General features: G+C 39.8%; 2 protein-coding genes across 4 annotated transcripts in view; one reads left to right on the top strand and one right to left on the bottom strand.

The window, feature by feature from the left end:
* The window catches only part of LOC308555350 (NXPE family member 3-like), a 44,156-nt gene extending 22,689 nt beyond the window's left edge, over nt 1–21,467 (bottom strand). Inside the window, exons 1-3 of one of the 2 annotated variants that reach the window (XM_081133535.1) lie at nt 21,244–21,467; nt 4,943–5,025; nt 4,386–4,499 (exon numbers count right to left, since the gene is read on the bottom strand). In XM_081133535.1, coding sequence (XP_080989661.1) covers nt 4,386–4,454 — 69 coding nt within the window. In that variant the 5' untranslated portion in view covers nt 4,455–4,499; nt 4,943–5,025; nt 21,244–21,467. The remainder of the gene's footprint in view (nt 1–4,385; nt 4,500–4,942; nt 5,026–21,243) is intronic. The other variant, XM_081133536.1, reaches the window with a different exon arrangement.
* The window catches only part of LAMTOR4 (late endosomal/lysosomal adaptor, MAPK and MTOR activator 4), a 38,271-nt gene continuing 36,499 nt past the window's right edge, over nt 19,903–21,674 (top strand). The window contains exon 1 of one of the 2 annotated variants that reach the window (XM_081133538.1): nt 19,903–20,202. The gene's annotated coding sequence lies outside the window, so the exon portion shown is untranslated. The remainder of the gene's footprint in view (nt 20,203–21,674) is intronic. The other variant, XM_081133540.1, reaches the window with a different exon arrangement.

Here is a 21,674-nt window from a genome sequence, read left to right as displayed (position 1 = left end):
AGATAGAAATAAAAGAGAAAACTTCAGGAGTAACACCTTTAAGGTGGCTAGTAGGAAGCCCTGGATCCTCTTCTCCCTCTATGAACACCCAGGTTCAGCAAAAACTCACAAACCAATTCCCTTTGCGACAAATACAAAACTAACTGAAAGGCTTTTACGCTCCAGGTGAATTTGAAAACAGACTTAGCAAAGTTGGTAAGGAGATTCAGGGCACCCCTGACATACTGCAATATGATCAGGAAGAGAACCCCAGCTCCCAGCTCTATCAGCTCTAGTGCCCCAAATTTTCTGTAAGGCTCTTCGTGGGGCTGGTTTCTGACCTGCCAGTTTTGCACTGTTGATGAGGCCGGCACAATCTAGCTGCCTGGGAGAGAACAAGCTTAAGCTGTTCCTCCACCACAGCTCCTCCCTCAGGCTCACACAGCTCCCTATGCTGGTGAAAGAAGCCAGTCACATAAAGACAAACATTGCATGGTTCCCTTTATATGAAGTATCTAAAATCATAAAATTTATGGAACTGAAGAGTAGAATGGTGTTTGCCAGGGGCTAGAGAGAGTAATAAATGGAGTGTTCCTAATGAACAGGCATAAAATTTCAGTTAAGATGAATAAACTCTACAGATCTGCTGTACAACATTGTGCATAAAAATACTGTCTTGTATACTTTAAATTTTGTTAAGCAGGTAGATCTCATGTTAAGTGTTTTTATCATAATAAAATTGAAAAATACATGCATTTCTTTTGCTCAAAAGACACTATTAGAGTGAAAAGCAGGCATGACACAGAGCTGGAGAATATATTTGCATCATGCACAACAAATGAAGGGGCTTGTATCCAGAATCTCTAAAGAATTCCTACAAATAATAAGAAAAGACAAACAACTGAATTAAAAATGGATAGAACATACTTTAACAGCATTTCACAATAGAGGAAATTCAATGACCAATAAATATATGAATAGGTGTTCAGCTGAATTAGTAAGAAAAGGATTGCAAATTAAAACCACAATGAAATACCTCTACATATTCAAAGAAAGGCTACAACTAAAAGACAATACGAATGTTAGTGAGGACATGAAGCAACTGAATCTCTCATATTGTGATGGCGAGAACATAAATTGGGAAAACTACTTTGCAAAACTGTTCATCAATATGTACTAAAGATTAATCTATGCATACCTCAGGACCAAGCAATTTAGCTCCTTGGTATATACCCAACAGAAAGGCATGCATACGTGCACCAAGCAATATTTAAAATAGCCCCAAATTTAACATAATCCAAATGGCCATCAATAGTAGAATGGATAAGTAAATTGTCATACACTCATACACTGCAGTACTAGAATAAAATGAAAATTAACAAATAACAGCTTTATACTACAACATGGATGACTCTCACAAAAATAGAATTGTTAGTGGTGGTGTTTGACCTCAGTTCTTGAGTTCAGCAAAGAAAGAATTCAGAGTCAAAAACTCTAGCGCAAGAGTTTATTTAGAAAGTCACAGAGGTAGAAGTAAGTCAGATGGGCTGTGTGGACTCAGCAAACAAGTTACAGAGGCAAAAGGGCCGTTGAAACTTAGAAAACAGAAAGCAAAGATATGTGCCTGAGGAAAGAAGGGGGTGGGAGGAAGGCAAGGGAGTGCTCCAGAGAGAGAGAACCTGTGCACTGGGTCTCTTGCCTTAAGGCAGGAATTTTAGGGGAGGATTCAGGGAATGATCTCAATAGAATATTCATCAGCTTTCCAGGTGTGTCTTTTCAGGGTTGGTGGTCTCTACTGATTGGTCAGCACTAGGGTAGAGGGTCATTAGTCACTGCATCTGGTCCTGATGTCAACCATGGCATCGATTCATCTGGTTTCTCTGCTTTTCTGGTCCTAGAGCTGAAACACAACTGAGGCCTAGAAGTTATCTCTAGTTTGACCAAAACTCTGTCTTCTTGGTCGACAGACCCAAGGCTTTGTTCCTAAGGTTATTTGATGCTGATCAGAACCTCATTGTCCTGAGGGCTTAATGCTTAGGAAGTGGTCATGCAAGGGAGAGGGAGGTGGTGAGGCAGGATGCTGGATGAGGCCAGTTTGAATCAGCTCTGTCTCAGTTTCCCCATTCCACTTGCTAAGGAATTTTCCCAGCTTCTTACTATCCTGCCTTCAGAATGAAAGAAGACACACATAAAAGAGCACATAGTATATGATTGCATTTCTATAAAATGAAAATTCAGGCAAAAATAAACTATAATGTTTATAGTTGGAAAGAAGAGAGGTTGATAGTGATAGAGAAGAAGGCAAAAAGGGAAGCTTCTGGGGGTACTGGTAATTTTTATTTCTTGACTTGTGATGATTATACAATTGTATTACCTTTTATTTAATTGAGCACTTATGATTTATATATTTTTAATGTGTGTTATAATTCAACTTTTTAAAAAAGTGTAAAGTTTTGGCTTCTGCACCAAGATGTCTCACTCTTTCTCAGTGAAAGCTTATTCTGGGAATGAAATCAACACTTTCTTTGGACCTTTGGACATTTTTAATGTGCGCAAAAAAGGGGCCACATACTAAACCTGATAAGATTAGGGAGGCTTGCATGGCAGGTCTTACAAACTCAGAGACTGAAAGAAACCTCATAGTGAGACAGTATAAGGACTTGTGCCCAGGAGTGGAAATATATATATACCAGGAAGCCAAGAAGGAACATCAGACATGAATGTCACTACCCTGCCACATCCTGTTTAAAGCAATTGTAAAATTTTGTCTCCCTTCTAACAGCTTGTTTTTCCTACCCTGACATGGAAAATTCCACAAGCCTGCCTTTTCCCAAAAGCCTGTTGTTTCTTTTTTTGTGCAAGCCTGCTCCGACCCCAACTTATAAAAGCAGCCAAGCAGAGTCAGCCCCAAGCCAGTTCAGAGGACCTTCCTTTCTTCTGCGCTGCCTCTTTTGTGTTCAAGCATAAACCTAATAAAAGTCTGTCTGGAAATTTCTCCGGGGTTTTCTCTTGATTTCTATCTTGAGAAACCCCAAAACCCCAATACCAGTAACAACAGGATGTTTTGAACATAAAAATTCCTAACTAAAAGTGAGTCATGGCAGGTGGTCACATCCTAGGCCTGTAGCCTCCTTGACAAAGGTCAGTCTTTACTTTAAGCCTGTCTCTTGTCTTTTTGCATCTAAAATAACATACCCTTTGAATGTCAAAGCAATCCCCCTTTTCTGGACTCTCAGAGTACAACCTCCCACCAGAGCATGGGAGGCCACAGAGCCCCTCATTGTTATCTTGTTCCCCGAATACCATGTCTATATGCTGTGTTCATTGTTAACTATCCTGTACCCACCAATGTGAAAGAAGTAAGTGTCTCTCCATTTTACTCTTTATCCAATCTCAGAGATTTCCTCGCTTTGATTTCTTCCACCTCCCTAATCTACCACCAATGGATTTCATGTAAACCCCCATTTCACGTAACCCCCTTTCATGTAACGTCTCCTCCTTTGATTCTAATGTCTAAAATAAGCTATAAAACTGCCATTCTCTGGAGCATTTTCTTAATCCATTGAAATTTTGCTTCCTGGAAATTGTTGTCAGTTTGGCTCAAACAAATTCAGAAAAATTCTTTACAAGGTTGGACGTTTCTTATATTAAGAAATTAGGGTTTTCCTGCCAAACTTCTTCATACTCTTAGAATAAAGACCAATTTGTGAACCCATCTTGCCATCTTGAGGTTGGACCACTTTTAAGAGAAACCAGAAATTCATATTTTCATGTGAAATCTCCTACTGTTTAAATATTAATAACCCATTCAACTGTTTTAAACATGAGTTGAAACAGTATACACAAAATGCATATATAGCTGCATTAATCTCCTGAACTCCAGTTATAATCTATGGGCAAACAGGGAAATGCCTTTTCTTACAGGTATTCTTAGCTTCTTGTCATAGCCAGGTTCCCCCAAAACACCACAAAGGTCATGCCAGTCAATTGCCAACTCTCTTTTTGGACAGGGATTTTTTTGCCTGAATTCCTGACTCTTCTTCTCTGTGATAAAAAGCAGGACCGGATACCACAGACTTCTATCTCTCATACACTGTGGCAGAAAGGGTGAGAGAGCTAAGGACATGTGAATTGCATTTTTATTTTCCTCCACTGAGAGTTCTCTGGAACAATCTCTTCTGGGTTTGTGTTTCTAACTCCTTAATAGACCCCAACACCCAACCACTCACCCTCCTCCTAAGGGTGATGTCCCACCCTGCAATTGCTGCCACTGGAGTCACACAGGGGCAGAGGGAAGGAAATTGAGAGCTCCCTCAGTCCCCTCTCCCAGATTAAGGCATAATCAATCCAAACTTGAGGTTGCACAAGGAAAGAACAAATGAGACAGCAGCAAGGGTAGTACTCACCCAAACCAGAAAGACCAACACCACGGTCAAAATCTTGTACTCCTTCCATTGCCCCACAAATGAACCCATAGCAGCGTAGACTTTTCTCAGAAATACTCAGTATGAATCATGGACCTAAGTGGAGCATAAAACAAAAGTTAATAGGGCTCCTCAAGTTGCTGAGTTACTTCTTGTAACTTTCAAGAGAGGTTCATGTTCTGCCTGATACTGCACACTATTCCAGACCCTGTGTCCCTCAAAATCTATCTTCCTAAGTCTTAGGTTTCTCCCAGAATTTAGAGTCTCTCTTTCTGGACTTTGAAACTATTGCAGCTTCCAGTAAGCACATTCCATTCTATGCCAAGGACCTTGGGCCTTTGAACTAATTACCTCTTTTCACAATTATTTTAGATAATAATTGACCATACACAAAAACCATCAGTGAGAGAACACATTTTGTCATTCACACGTAAATTTTCATAAAATATATTTGGTGCTCATTGTTGTTCTACTATTGATATATTGTAACTTCATAATGGGAAGACTTTGGCATGAGGAAGGAGATAGCATCTGTCTACCTGAGGGTGTGAGCATGGGTTATTCCAGAGGATGACGAGGTCTGCTAGTCAGAATGGGATTCAGCATGTCAGTGCCCACTGCCCTGAAATATATACAATGAAATAATATAAGGTAGAATAGAGAGCTGAGATATCAAATCTGAAGAATACAAATATGCCAAAACAATGATCAACATTGTTATTGTTGATTGAGCTTCAAATTTGGTTCTAAGACTCTGAATCAGCTCGAGTAAAAAGGGACAGTGCAAACCAGATCAGTATTTCCCAACCTCCGATCATGCACTAGGAATTTCACATGATTTTGCCATATCCATATCCTGGTCACACTATTTTTTACTTAATATTTTTTCTTAAACTTACTCATTATAAAAATTCAAAGATATTCTCTCTCCCCTTCCTCTCTCTAAAATCAAATTTAAAAAAAGTAAAGGTCTGGGTATCTATCACACTTACGAAAATTTCAAATTTTCAAATTCAAAGAGTATAAGGAAATAACAACAAAATGCCCACCACCCAGCTTTATCACATTCTAGTGCTTTGGTTTTGCCTAATTTTGAGAGAATATGGCCCCAGTTTAGGTTTATGTTCTTAGTTTGCAAGCTTCTTTTTTAAAATTTTGTGTCAGTTTCAAGTGTACAGCATAGTAGTCAGTCATATCTTTTACAAAGTGTTCCCCTGATATTTCCAGGACCCACCTGGTACCATATATACTTATTAAAATATTATTGACTATATTCCCTATCCTGGTGACTATTTTGTAACCACCAATTTGTGCTTAAACCCTTCACCTTTTTCATGCAGTCCCCAGATCCCTCCCCTTTGGCAACTGTCAGTCTGTTGTTTGTATCTATTTTGTTTGTTCATTTATTTTTTTCTTTAGATTCCAGATATAAGTGAAGTCATGTGGCATATGGCTTTCTCTAATTGACTTATTTCACTTAACATAATACCCTCTAGGTCTAACCATGTTGTTTCAAATAGTAAGATTTCATTCTTTTTTATGGCCGAGTATTAATCCATTGTACATATGTACCACCACTTTTTATCGACTCATTTATTGATGGGCACTTGGTTTGTTTCCAGATCTTGACTATTGTAAATAATGCTATAATGAACATAGGGGTGCATTTATTTTTTAGAATTAGTGTTTTGGGTTTCTTTGGATATATACCTAGAATTGGATTACTGGGTCAAAAGGTAGCTTGATTTTTAATTTTTTGAGGAACCTCCCTACTATTTTCCATAGTGGCTGCACCAATCTACAATCTACCACCAACAGTGCATGAGGGTTCTCTTTTCTCCACATCCTCACCAACACTTGCTGTTTGTTACTTTATTGATGATAACCATTCTGACAGGTGTGAGGTGCTTATTCTGGTTTTAAATTGCATTTCTCTGATTAGTGCCTTTGAGCATCTTTTCATATTTCTATTGGCCATCTGTATGACCTTTTTTTAATGATTGATTTGAGAGAGAGAGGGAGGGGGAGAAAAAGAGAGAAATATCTAGTTGTTCCATTTATTTATGCATTCATTGGTTGCTTCTTGTATGTGCCCTGATTGGAGATTGAGTGCACAACCTTGGCTCTAACCAACTGAGCTACCGAGATAGGGCCATCTGTATGTACTTTTTTTTTTAAATCCTCACCAAGGATATTTTTGCCATTGCTTTTCAGAGAGAGTGGAAGGGAGAGAGGGAGAGAGAGAGAAAAAGAAACATCGATGTGAGAGAGACTGGTTGCCTCCTGCATGATCTCCAACCAGGGCTTGGGATCAAGCCTGCAACCAAAGTACATGCCCTTGGCTGGAATTGAACCTGGGACCCTTCAGTCTGCAGATCAATGCTCTAACCACTGAGCAAAACCGGCTAGGGCCATCTATTGATTTTAGAAAGAGGAAGGGAGAGATAGAAACATCAATGATGAGAGAGTCATAGATCGGCTGCCTCCTGCACACCCCCAACTGGGGATCGAGCCCACAACCCAGGCATATGCCCTGACCAGAATCAAACCACAATCTCCAGGATCCTAGGTCGATGCTCAACCACTGAGCCACGCCCAGCCGGGCTGTATGTCCTTTTAAAGACATATCCATTTTTTAATTGAATTGGTTTTCTTTGTTTGTTTTTGGTGTTGAGTTGTATGATTTCTCCATAAACTTTGGATATTAACCCCTTATCAGATGTATTATTGATGAATATTTTCTCCTTTCAGTAGGTTGTCTTTTTGTTTTGTTGATGGTTTCTTTTGCTGTGCAAATACTTTTTAGTTTGATGTAGTCCCGTTTGTTTATTTTTTTCTTTCATTTCCCTTGTCCAAGATATATATTTTAAAATGTTGCTAAGAGAAATGTCAGAGATTTTACTGCCTATGTTGTCTTGTAGAAGTTTTATGGTTTTCAGTCTTACATTAAATCTTTAATCCATTTTGAGCTTATTCTTGTAAATAGCATGAGAAGGTGGCCTAGTTTCATTTTTTTTCCGTATATCTGTCCAATTTTCCCCAAACCATGTATTGAATACACTGTCATTACCCCATTACATGTTTTTGCCTCCTTTGTCATAGATTAATTGACCATGTAAGTGTGGGTTTATTTCTGGGCTCTCTATTCTGTTCCATTGCTCTATATGTCTGTTTTTATTCCAGTACTATGCTGTTTTGATTACTATAACCTTATAGTATAGTTTGATATCAGGTAGCAAAATACCTCCAACTTTGTTCTTCTTTTTCAATATTGCTGTAGCTATCTGGGGGTCTTTTGTGGTTCCATATACATTTTTAGATTATTTTCTTTAGTTCTATGAAATGCTTCATTTGTATTTTATTTTATTATTATTAATCCTCACCCAAGGATATTTTTTCCATTGAGTTTTAGAGAGAGTGGAAGGGAGGGATGTGGAGAAAGAAAAAGAGAGAAATACCAATGTGAGAGAGACACATTGATTGGTTGCCTCCTGCACCCACCCCAATTGGGACCAGGGATCAAACCTGCAACCCAGGTATGTGCCTTTGACCGGGAATCAAACCCACGACCCTTAGATGCATGGGCTGACACTCTAACCACTGAGCCGCACTGGCCAGGGCACATTATTGGTATTTTTTTAAAAATTGCATTGAATCTACAGATTGCTTTGGATAGTATGGACATTTTAATGATGTTAATTCTTTCTATCCATAAGGTATATATTTCCATTTATTTATATCTTCTTCAATTTCTTCATTGTCTTATAATTTTCCAAGTACAAATTGTTTACCTCTTTGGTTAAATTTATTCCTAGGTATTTTATTTTTTTTAATGCAATTGTAAATGGGATTATTTTCTTATAGTTTATTATTGGTGTCTAAATATGCAACCACTTTCTGAATATTTATTTTGTATCCTGCTACTTTTCTGAATTCATTTATCAGTTCTAGTAGTTTTTGTGTGACATCTTTAGGGTTCTCTACATACAGTATCATGTCATCTGCAAACCATGACAGTTTTACTTCTTCCTTTCCAATCTGGATGCCTTTTATTTATTCTTCTTGTCTGATTGATGTGGCTAGGACTTCCAGTACTATGTTGAATTAAGAATGGTGAAAGTGGACATCCCAGTCTTGTTCTTGATCTTAAGGGAAACTCTTTTAGTTTTTTCTCATTGAATATGGGTTGTTGTATATGGCCTTTATTATGTTGAGGTATGTTCCCTCTGTTCGCATTTTGCTGAGAGCTTTTATCATAAATGGGTGCTGGATTTTGTCAAATACTTTTTTTGAATCTATTTATATGATCATATGATTTTTACCCATCATTTTGTTTATGTGGTGTATCATGTTAATTGATTTGCAGATATTGTACCAATCTTGCATCCCAGGAATAAATCCCACTTGATCATGGTGTACAATCTTTTTAAATGTATTGCTGAATTTGGCTTGCTAATATTTTGTTGAGGATTTTTGCATCTATGTTCATCAGGGATATTGGCCTGTAATTTACTTTCTTTGTAGTGTTTTTATCTGGGTTTGAAGTTAGAATAATGCTGGCCTCATAAAATGAGCTTGGGAGTCTTCCTTCCTCTTGAATTTTTGGAATAGTTTGAAAAGTATAGTTGATAATTCTTTTTTGACTGTTTGGTACATTTCACCTGTGAGGCCATCTGGTCCAGGACTCTTGTTTGTTGGGAGCTTTTTGATTACTGTTTCAATTTTGTTGGTTGCAATTAGTCTGCTCAGATTTTCTGTTTCTTCTTGATTCAGTTTGGGAAAATTGTATGTTTCTAGGAATTTAGTCATTTCATCCAGATTATCCAATTTATTGGTATATAGTTATTCATAATATTTTCTTATAATCTTTTGTATTTCTGTGGTGTCAGTTGTTACTTCTCTTTCATTTCTGATTTCATTTATTTGGATCCTCTCTCTCTTTTTTTGATGAGTCTGGTTTAGGTTTATCAATTTTGTTTCCCATTTGAAAGAATCAGCTCTTAGTTTCATTGATCTTCTGTAGTTTATTTTTTTAGACTCTATTTCATTTATTCCTGCTCTAATCTTCATTATTTCCTTACGTCTACTCCCTTTGGGTTTTTTTGTTGTTGTTCTTTTAGGTGTAAGGTAAGGTTGTTTATTTGATATTTTTCTTGTTTCCTGATTTAAGTCTGTATTGTTATGAATTTCCCTCTTAAGACTGTGTCCCATAGATTTGGGGTTGTTGTGTTTTCATTTTCATTTATCTCAAGGTATCTTTGATTTCTTCCTTGATTTAATTGTTAACCCATTCTTTGTTTTTAGTAACATGTTATTTAGCCTCAATGTCTTTGTGTGTTTTTAATTTTTTTTCCTTGTAATTGATTTCTAGTTTCATACCATTGTGGTCACAAAGAATGCTTGATATGATTTCAACCTTATTAAATTTATTGAAACTTGTTTTGTGTCCTAACATGTGGTCTATCCTGGAACATGTTCCATGTCCACTTGAAAAGAATGTATATTCTACTACTTTGGGGTAAAATGCTCTGAAAATATCAATTAAATCCATCTGGTCTAATGTGTCACTTAAGGCCGCTGTTTCCTTGTTGGTTTTCTGTCTGGAAGATCTATCCATTAATGTCAAGGGGTATTAATGTTTCCTACTATAACTGTATTACTGTTGATCTCTCCCTTTATGTCCATCAATATTTGCTTTATATATTTAGATGCTCCTACATTGGGTGCATAAATGTTTACAAGGGTTATATCCTCTTGTTGGGTTGGTCCCTTTATAATTATGTAATGTCTTTCTTTGTCTCTTATTATAGCCTTTGTTCTAGTCTATTTTATGTGATAGAAATATTGTTACCTCAGATTTTTTTTCATTTCCATTTGCATAAAATATTTATTTCTACCCCTTTACTTTCAGTCTGTGCATGTCTTTCTTTCTGAGGTGTGTCTCTTGTAGACAGCATAAACATGGGTCTTGTTTATTATCCATTCAGCTACCCTATGCCTTTTTTTTAGGGTTAAGGTGTAATTTTATTTAGATGTTGCCTGTACATAATCTATAATAAGATATGCAAACAGATAAAAATTGTTTAACAGGAGGTTTTTAAAATACCACTTTAAATTCAGTTTACAACAGCATTGGTAATAGTGCAGGATGACAGGTACTCTGATTTAAAAAATAAAAGTACTTTGGAATGGGGCATTGGGGAGAAAAAGGGACATCTATAATATTTAAAAAAAAAGTACCAGCAGAGATGTAAAAAAAAAAAAAAAGTACTTGCTACTCTGGCTGATACATTCCCACTAGTCTTTAATCCATTAAAATGTATCGTGTATTTCAGTTGCAAGTTATTAAAAAACGTTCACAACCTAGTCACTTGGTGCTCAGAAAAGATTTTGATATTCTGCCTGGCCGAGCATGGCTCAGTGGTTGAGCATTGACCTAGGAGCCAGGAGATCAAGGTTTGATTCCCAGTCAGGGCACATGCTTGGGTTGTGGGCTTGATCCCCAGTAAGGGGTGTGCAGGAGGCAGCTAATCAATGACGGCTCTCTCATCATTGATATTTCTATCTCTCTCTCTCCCTCCCTCTCCCTTCCTCTCTCTGAAATCAATAAAGATATATATTTTTAAAAAAGAAAAGATTTTGATATTCTAAAAATTTACTAAAATGAAAATGTTAATTCTCTAACAGTACACTTTTACTAAAGAAAAATGTTAGTGTACCAAGATTATGATTTGGTTTGGGGCTAACAATAGAAAATCAACCACATCATGTTAATGTTGTTAATGTGTGGTACTGAGTGATCCTCTCGTCCCCTCTGCCTAATCTATATGAGAAAAAAAAAGTTTATAAAAAATTAAACTAAGATCTCAACAGTGGGCTTAAAATATTCAGTAAGTCATGTTGTAAACAGATGTGCTGTCATCAGGCTTTGTCGTTCCATTTCTGGAGTACCAGTAGAGTAGATTTAGCATAATTCTTAAAGGCCCTGGGAGTTTTGGAATGGTAAATGAGCATTGAATTAAACTTAAAGTCACCAGCTGCCCTGGCCAGTAATAAGAGAGTCATTCAGTCCTTTGAAACTCTGAAGCTAGGCATTGGCTTCTCTCTAGCTATGAAAATCTTAGAAGGTATCTTCTTCTAATACAAGACTTTCATCTACATTAAAAATCTGTGCTTTTTTGGTGTAGCCACCTTCATTAATTATCTTAGCAAGATCTTATGTAACTTGCTGCAGCTCCTACACCAGCACTTGCTGCTTCACCTCGTACGTTTATATTATGGAAACAGCTTCTTTCCTTAAACCTCATGAACCACCCTCTGCTTCTGCAGCTTTCTCACCTCTCTCAGCCTTCACAGAATTGAAGAGAGTTCCAGGGACTTGCTCTGGATTAAGCTTGGCTTAAGGGAATGCTGTGTCATCTATCAAGGCCACTAAAGTTTTCTCCACATCAGCAACAAGGCAGTTTTGCTTCCTTATCATTCATGTGCTTGCTGGAGTAGCACTTTTAACTTCCTTCAGTAACTTTTCCTTTGCATTCACAACTTGGCTAACTGTTTGGTGGAAGAGGCTTAGCTTTTTGGCCTATCTTGGCTTTTGAGAAGCCTTCCTCATGAAGCTTAATCATTTGTAGTTTTTGACTTATAATGAGAAATGTGCAAGTCTTCCTTTCGCTTGAACACTTAGAGGCTACTGCAGGGTTATTAACTGGCTTAATTTCAATATTGTTGTGTCTCAGGGAATAGGGAGTCCTGAGGAGAGAGAAAGAGATGGGGGAATGGCTAGTCGATGAAGCAGATATACATACATTTATTGATTAAGTTCACCATCTTATATGGGTACAGTTCATGGGACCCCAAAACAATTATAACAGTAACATTAGAAATCGCTGATCACAGATCACCGTAACACATATAATAATAATGAAAATATTTGAAATATTACAAGAACTACCAAAATGTGAAACAGAAAAAGTAAGCAAACGGTGTTGGGAAAACGGTGCTGATAGATTTGTTCAATGCAGGGTTGCCACTAAATTGGAATTTGTAAAAAATGCAGTATCTGTGAAGTGCAATAAAGTGAAGCACAATGAAACAAACAAAAAAATTATACTAAAAGACACATGGGGGAAACACTGGGGACAATTTATAATAACCTTACAATATATAAATACTTTAAAATGTAAAGTTTATAGATATAAAATATGCTTTTAAATGATTTTCTCCATTTGTTTTGGTAAGTACTTTTTGAAAATAAAAACCAAAAATTTGAAATATTAACTTTTTCATGTAATACCAAATGAGAAAAAGCCTAGATTTAAAATTTAGAATTAAATTTGCTGAGAAAAATACTGCAAAAATACTCTAAAATGGATTTTAGTTCTTTACCATTCTTTTAAAGGCTAGAATACACAATAGAGCAAAAAATTTTTCAATAGTCATAAAATCAATTTGAAAATAACTTGTTGATTAAACTATAGGAAGAGAACTAATAACTGAGGCAGGAAAGTAAGAAGCTAGGAAAATTCCTAGGCGAATGGAATCAGACCATGGAGGCAAATAATTAAACAAGGCCAAACAATTTGAACAATTTACAGACAGTGGATCGAAAGACCTTATCTTCCCTAACAAAAAACATTTGAGAGCAAATGATTTATACCTCTGCTCCCTAACCAGAGAATAAATAGCTAAATTGCCCTAGTCAAGGAGGTAGATAACAGAGACCCAATTAATGCCATTTGTGCCAGTCAAACCCAAGGACAGAAGTCAGGGGAGCAAATAACAAAAAAACCAACACAACACAACACAACAATTAGAGCCAGACAGACCCAAAATGGTAAAGCAGTTAAAGGGACCAAAGAATAATCCCAAACTCCCCTATACACTCATTTTAATGCATCAGCATATTAGAGAACACACCTGGAAAGTTGATGAATAGTCTGCTAAAACCCTCCCAAGAGACTTTCCTTAAAATACTCCTCCCTTCCGCCCCTCTCCAACCCTGATACTGGCCTGCAGAAGAGATTTAATAACCCTCCAGACAAAGAATGCCAGTGCTGGATCTCTCCCTGGAGCACACCCATGCCTTTCCTCCCTCTCAGGCATGCATCTTTACTCTACTTTCCTAAATTCTAAGGGCCTGCACAAGACTTGCAACCAGGGGAGCAGTGGGCAGCAGCAGCTTGTCCTGGGCTAACCCCCTGAACCAGTTTCCAAGGCCCCCTTTTCTCTGACTTCTCAGTGAACTAACAGCAGCCCATTGAGGCCCACTTCTTCCCTATGACATTTCTAGGGAGCCAAAGACCAGCACTGCTAGGCTTTCTCTTGTTGCTTCTTCTAGCCTAAGCCCTTCCCTTGTTTCACTGTCCCCAGCTTTAATAAATGTACTCTCAAAATCACCTGGACTTGTACTATGAAATCTTTCCTGCACTAAGTAAAAAACCCACACACTACTAGTCAGCCCCAGGCATACCTACTCTGGGCCTGGTCCCTGTCTGATGCATTCTTTGGTGACCCAGATGGGACCTGGAGTTGTTTTCTCTTCTTTACTCTCTCTCTAATTCACCTTTCCTATCACTTCTCATCATTGGTGTGGTGGAAACACATATCAGCTGCAAAAGAAGTGCTTCAGGGGAGAAACAAGCTGGCGGTGTAGGTAGCAGCTGCACCTGCCACCTCCCACAACCACATCAAAATTACAACTAAAATACAGAACCACCAGCACTCAGGGCCTCCTTAGATCTGGCTGAACAGAAGCCCTACAATCAGGGAACTGAAGCAGCACCGAGACTGGTAGGAAGGGTGCAGATGTGGGCAGATCTGGGCTGAATCGGAGACGTGCCGCGGGTCCACACCCGGTGCCACAGTTGAAACCCGGGAGGGAATCTCGGCGGTGGGGGTTTCCTGGAGGAATAAGGGGTCCCAGTCCCACAGCAGGCCCCCAGCCCAGGGCTCCAGGGCCGGGAAGAGACATCCCCACAACTTTGGGCTGTGAAACCAGCGGAGACTGTCCCTGAGGGACGCCGAGGCTGCGGTAGCCTCAGGCAGCTCCTCTTGAAGGGCCCGGCACGGACTCACTCGGACGCGCTCCCTCTGAGCCCAGCGCCGGGCAGCAGCCTGAAAGGACCTCAGACACTTGGGGAGGAACTAACCTGCCTGAAGCCAGGGCGAGAGGTGGAGAGGCAGCTTCATCCCAGGCAGAGGAGTTGGCAGAGACCATTGCTCCTTTGGTGAGTCCTCCACGCACACAGCCAGCAGGCAGGCGCCATATTTGAATCGACAGCGCCTGACTCACACCTCTGGCCCCGCCCCGTGATTCCCGGAAGCTCCACCCCTCCCCACCTGCAGCTCATACAGGCCATTTCCAGGGGCTTTTCTATGCAAGTGGCCTCTCCAGCCTCATGCTTAGGACTTTCCTAAAATTTCTCAAACAAGTAGAATTATGCCCCATACATCTTGATAAGTGGCCCCAGGCCTGGCCCTAGCGGCAGCTGCATTGGCTCATAGCTTGGCCTCTCCTGGACACCTCCAAGCCCAGCACAAGTAGCAGCCAACTACAGTTTGCTGTGGAGCTCATGCTGGGTGGCACTGGGCAAGGCACTGCCAGAGGCTGACTTTGCACCTCCCCGGAGGCCCCAGAGACAGTGCATCTGGTGGTCAGACTCAACCACGCTGGATTACAACCCTACCACATCCATGAGTGACATACTCAAGGGGCATACTTGGTGAACACCAAAGTTCCACTGAAGTAAATCCTGATCCATAAGGGTGTCTCCAGCACAGCAGCTCTCTGGCTGTAGTTGCAGCTGGTCCTCACAGCTGATTGGCCTGGGGGTCAGTTCCTCCCAGTGACACCAACAGCAACCAAGGCTCACCTACAATAGGACAGTGCACACAGCCCACACAGGGGAGCACCTAGAAGGCCCAGCTCAGGTGACTGGAGAGGCTGAGCTACTGGACCCTACAGGACACCTACTATACAAAGCCACTCTAAAAATTCCAGAAGACATAGCAGCTCTACCCAATACACAGAAACAAACACCTGGAAACAGCCAAAATGTGGAGGCAAAGAAACATGTCACAAAGGAAAGAACAGAAGAAATCTCTAGAAGAGGAACTAAATGAAAGAGATCCAAGCAAGCTAACAGATAGAGAGTTCAGAATTTTGTTTATAAGGATGTTTAAGCAGACTATTAGGGAAATAAATAAGAAACTCGACAACATAATAAAGTACCAATTTGAAATGAAGGCTACAGGAATTGAAACGAAGAATAATTTACAGGGAATGAACAGTAGAGTAGAGGACGCTGAGAATCAAATCAGCAATTTGGAACATAAGGAAACGAAAACACCCAACCAGAAGAGCAAAAAGAAAAAAGAATCCAGAAATATGAAAATAGTATAAGGAGCCTCTGGGACAACTTCAAGAGGCCCAACATTTGTATTATTGGGGTGCCAGAAGGGGAAGAAAGAGACCAAGGAATTGAAAACCTATTTGAAAAAATAATGACAGAAAACTTCCCCTACCTGGGGAAAGAAATTGACTTACAAGTCCAGGAATCACAGAGGGTCCCAAAGAAGAGGAACCCAAAGAGGCCCACAGCAAGATACATCATAATTAAAATGCCAAAGGTTAAAGACAAAGAGAGAATCTTAAAAGCAGCAAGAGAAAAGCAGTTAGTTGACTACAAGGGAGCACCCATATGACTGTCAGCTGATTTCTCAACAGAAACTTTGCAGGCCAGAAGGGAGTGGCAAGAAATATTCAAAGTGATGAAAAAAACATGGAACTAAACCAAGATTGTTCTACCCAGCAAAGCTATCATTTAGAATTGAAGGTCAAATAAAGAGCTTCACAGACAAGAAAAAGCTAAAGGAGTTCATCACCACCAGACCAGCACTACAGGAAAAGTTGAAGGGTATTCTTTTTTTTTTTTTTAATATATCTTTATTGATTTCAGAGAGAGGAAAGGTGAGGGAGAGAGAGAGATAGAAACATCAATGATGAGAGAGTCATTGATCGAGCCCGCAACCCAGGCATGTGTCCTGACCAGGAATCAAACCCCGATCGCCTGGATGATCCTAGGTCGACGCTCAACCACTGAGCCATGCCCGGCCAGGCTAAAGGGTCTTCTTTAAGAAGAAGCTAATGAACTAAAGAATCTGATGAACTAAACAGATCCAGAGACATTGACGCATGCAACAGATGATCACATTTCAGAGAAAAGAGGGAAGGGGGGTGGAGGGTGGGAAGAGATTAACCAAAGAAGTTATATGCATAACTCATGGACACAGTTAATAACGGGGTGAAGGCCTGGGAAGGGGGTGGCAGCGAAGTGGAGGGGACCAATTGGGGGGGGGAAATGGGATACCTGTAATACTCTCAACAATAAAGATAAACTAAAAAAAAAAAAAAGAAAAAAAAGAAGTACTTCATCAAAACCTGCCTCATCAACCCTGATACAGAAAGTAAGCCTGCCCTCTGGATACAGAGTAACCTGCACACATGACCGTCCTCAGGTGACACCTGGGTGGTGGGATCCAGTGAGTTAGGACCTGATGACCCCTGATGTCTGAAGGGACCTCTTCTCTCTCCCTCATTTTGCTAGCGTGGAATTGAGTCCCCTGTCTAAGCAGATTAAATCCATCCTCAGGGCATCTACCATGATAACTGGTAAGGCCACCCTCAGGACATGGGGTAAACATGTCCACAGGACATTTCTCTTTTAGGGACCCAACCTCCTTTACCTGGTTCAAGGTGTATTAATCGGGCGCCTGAAAAATGCTACTATTGTGACTCATACTATAATTCCTGGTCCTCTATCCAGAGCATTTATTACACTGATTTTGACAACTTCATGCTTGTCATGTTACATCTTATCTCTGTCATTGGGTTTCTCTTTCTCCCATTTAAACTACTCTTTGGGATGTTACATATGTAATTCCTTGAATTGGAACTGACTTTCTTTGTTTCTACAGCTCATTCACAACCTTTAAAGCTTTGAGAGGCTCAACAGATTTTCCTGCTGGGTGATTAGGAATACAAACAATGTTAAGGTAATTGAAAGGGGGAAAAAAGCCACTTTAAAAAAGCAAGCAAATGGTTGAAGTCACCAATGCCTGATGTCTCCCCTCACTCTTCTCCAGCATCCTTAAAAGTTGTCAAGGACAAATAAAATATCTTGTCTTCTCTACAATTATTAGTAATACTGTTTATGTGTATGGTAAAAAGTAAAAACTATCCTAACTACTTTTTTTCAGGATTATATGGTCTAAACAAAAATATTTGACACTAAAGCTAGTTTAAATTTAGTTAATGTCTTTTAGAGTGATTAACATAAGATATATGTTTGTTTTACCTGGGTTTACAAAAATAAGTTCATGTTAGTTGTCTCTGCTACAAAATTTGTCAATAAAATAGCTTGGGTAATAATTGACTTTAAAATCTCATATAGCTGTTTAGAACTAATAAATAGATGTAACTGAAATGAAAAGTTTTTGATAAAGCTTTTCAGTAATACTTATATATATGCTTAAACATAGTTTTCTAAAGTCTATTGGTAACTTGAAACTTTAGAGCTTACCTTTCTCCATCCTGAGAACTAAAGTTTTACTAGCCAGTATTTATATTTCATACCTTTTATTTCATATTTTGGGTAAATAACTAATTTAGTATTACTTCATAATGATATATAATCTTTTTGGTCTTGCCACAATGTCAGATGAGTTAAAGGACACTTTCCTCACAGCCCCTGCGTGATGCTGTCTTCTGTTCCTAGCAGATAAAACAGAAACCATCCTGAGGGCGGAACAGCCTGCTTCCCAGCTCACTTCCCTGCAGTCTCCCAAAGTACAGCTGCTGTGTATAATCCCTCCTCTACTAAACTGCTAGCAGCACTTGTCCCTGCTTGTAGTCCTGCCACTACCAGGGGGGGAACTCAAAATCATCCAAACCCTAACATGTTACCTCTGAAGGAAGTAGCTAACAGGGAGCCCGGTAAAAGAATTATTTAGATACGTGTTCCCTGTTCTGTGTCTGACCTGGCCCTTTGCAAAGAAAAAATCTGTAGGTTTTCCAAAGGCCCCTGCAAATTCACAGAGGGGTTTCATCACACTGACTTATTCAAACAGGTAGAATAAAGTGTTCCCCAAAATTGCTTCATTGAGTCAAGCCCTACCAGAACAAATTGCTTTATCAAGTTAAACCCTGCCAGAACTATGGCAATTATCAATAGGTAATTATAAAACAACGGTCCAGGAACTACCCTGACTCCTTTTAAGTTTGTTTTTCAGACCCAAACCCAAGCCACCAATCACAAGAATAAACTCAATAGCTAGTAGGGAAAGTCCCTTCCTGCATTCCATAATAAGTGCTGCACAATCCCAGAATGCTTTGCGTTGCTGACATATCCTGGACATCAGTGTTCCAAATCAGGAAAAAGCCAGCCAACCTACACCCTGATCGGTTAACCTCAGCAAGTACTGTGCTCCCAAGAAATAAAAACCCCTAAGCTCCACATTGGGGGCACGGAACCTGAGTCCCCATCTCAGTGTTCTTGCCCTCTGTAGAGCCTCAATAAATCTGCCTTTGCTTTTATCAGTGTCCCTGATCTAAATTCTTCTATATCAGGAGACAAGAGCCCAAGCTCATCGGTAACATTATGACCTAGCTTGGAGTGACTTACAGATTGTTCTCCTACACTGCTGTACTGTAAATGAAAAGCAGCGCATAATAGGAGCTGCTATGGCTTATACCACATTGTTTGCGGGTAGTTTTTATCGCGCGCTCTACTACCAGTCAACGTAAAATGTATAAATACGTTTCCCGCATACAATGTGATACTGATAAATTAGCCAGTCATCATGCTCAACATTGAAAATATAAATGGAGGGGATGCAATCCCAGATCAGGACCTAATTAGGTCTATTAAACTGGGACAGACAAGAGGGAAGGGACTACTGGACCCATTCGGTTACTTATCTCATAGAAGGGATGAAAAAATATGCTATTAAGCCTGTTAATTATGACAAAATGAAAGAGGTTACTTAAAAAAAAAAAAGATGAAAACCCTGCCCTTTTTCAGGGATGGTTAACACAAGCTTCATGAAAACACACAAACATCGACCCTGAGTCTGTTAAGGGCCCAGCCCTTCTGGGAATGCATTTTATTGAGGAGGTAGCCCCCCCCACACACACACATCACGAGAAATTTACAAAAACTAGCCTTGGGACTGCAGACCCCCACTGAGCAACTGATAGAGATAGCTTTCAGTGTTTTGGAGTTTTTTTCATTGCTACAGTATGTTGTTGTTTTTATTGCTACAGTATAGTTTTTTTGTTTGTTTTTCATTTATCTTTGTTGTTGAATTGCTCTTCCCTGAGTCGGTTGTAAAAACAGCATGCTTTCAGTGTTTTTAACAACCGAATCAGGGAAGAGGAAGAGCAAAAAGCCACAAACTAGAAACAAACGGCTCACTCGTTAGCCACAGCTCTAAGTCCTATGCCACTTCAGAGTCACCCAGCCCCTGGGCTGCAACGGACGTCAAAGGGGCAATGCTATTCCTGCGAACAAGAAGGACTCGTAAAGAAGGAGCGCCTACAACTGACTTGGCTCAACTACCTCCAGCACCAGGACCCTACTACAAGAGGAAAGGCCATTGGAAAAGTGAGTGTCCTAGGCTCCGAAGGGAACCTAGTGCCTCCAAACCAATGATGTTCAAAACACCTGAGAACTGACTGTGCCTGAGGCCCCACACTGACCATCACACCAGAGGAACCTCCAGGTGACCCTTGATGAGGCAGGTAAGCCCATCAGATTTTTATCAGACACGCAAGCTGCTTACACTCCCCAGGGACTCTTTCTTCCCAAACCTGTTTGATCACTGGGGTAAATTGGCATCGTCAATGCTACCATTTCACTTAACCCCTCAGCTGCTGCCTCGGAAATCGCACTTCTAGTCATAATTTTCTTGTTGTGCCAGGGTGCCCCATTCCCTTAATAGGGAGGGACAGTTTGTCTAGTCTAGGAACTACCACTGCCCCAGGAGCATTAGCCATAGAAGATAATGAACCCTCATTGTTATGACTGATGGACAATCTAACTTTTCACCCTGAACCAGAAATTAATAATATTCCAGAATCTGTCCTCTTTCAAGTCAATCCCGAGGTTTGGGAAACTGGAATACTGGGCAGGACAGTACCAGAGGTACCCTAACTTAACAAAAGACAATACTCTCTAAAACCTAAGGCCATAAAAGGGATTGATCCTCTCATTAACAATATTTAAAGCATGGGCTTCTCAGGCCCTGCCAGTCCCCAAGCAATACCCCTCTTCTCCCAGCACAGAAGCCAAATGGAGAATACCAGCTTGTACAAGACTTAAGGGCAGTAAATAAGGTTGTAATTCTGGTACATTTTATAGTTCCAAACCCCTACACTATCTTAAATCCCAGGAGAAGCCAAATATTTTACTGAATTAAATTTAAAGGATGCCTTTTTCTGCAACCCCCTTCATCCTGATTCCCAGCACTTGTTTGCATTTGAATGGATTAACCCTCAAACTAGGGAGACTTGACAATATACATGGACTGTACCCCCTCAGGGCTTTAGGGACAATCCCTATTTGTTTGGAAATTCTTTAACCAAAAAATTTAGAGAACTCCAGTAGACCAACTGGACCCTCCTACAATATGTTGAAGACATTACTTTTTAGTACTAACAAAGAGGACTCAGATAAAAATTCCATCCTGGTATTAAATTTCCTTACAAATAGAGGATATGAAGTCTGTCCCTAAAAGGTCCAGATAACCTTCCAGTGGTCCAATATCTGGGGTTCCTACTTACCCCAGGATCTTGGACCCTGTTGTCCCAAAGAAAACAGGCCATTCTTGCTCTCGGAGTCCCACAAAGTAACGAACATCTTCAAGAATTTTTAGGAATATCTGGCTTCTGCCACCTGTGGATGCCAGGTTTTGGACTAATTGCTAAACCTCCATATAAGGCTTTAAAAAAAGACAACAGAGGGCTAATAGACTAGATGTTGCCGTATGTTTTGAGAAATTAAAAGCGAAACTAAGCAGTGCATCTGAGTTGATCTTGCCAAATTTAGAAAACCCTCTTATCTTGTATGTAAAAGAAAGACAGGAAATAACACTTGGAGGTCCCACCCAGAAATTAAACTCCAAAACTGGTAGCTAGCTTACTTTTCAAAACTACTAGATGATGCTACAGCAGCCGGCTGGCTATGTTGATAACCAGCTGTAGCAGCCACTGCT

The sequence above is a fragment of the Miniopterus schreibersii genome (assembly GCF_964146895.1).
Source record: "Miniopterus schreibersii genome assembly, chromosome: 3".
NCBI lineage: Eukaryota > Metazoa > Chordata > Mammalia > Chiroptera > Miniopteridae > Miniopterus > Miniopterus schreibersii.
This window is presented reverse-complemented; position numbering and strand designations above follow the sequence as displayed.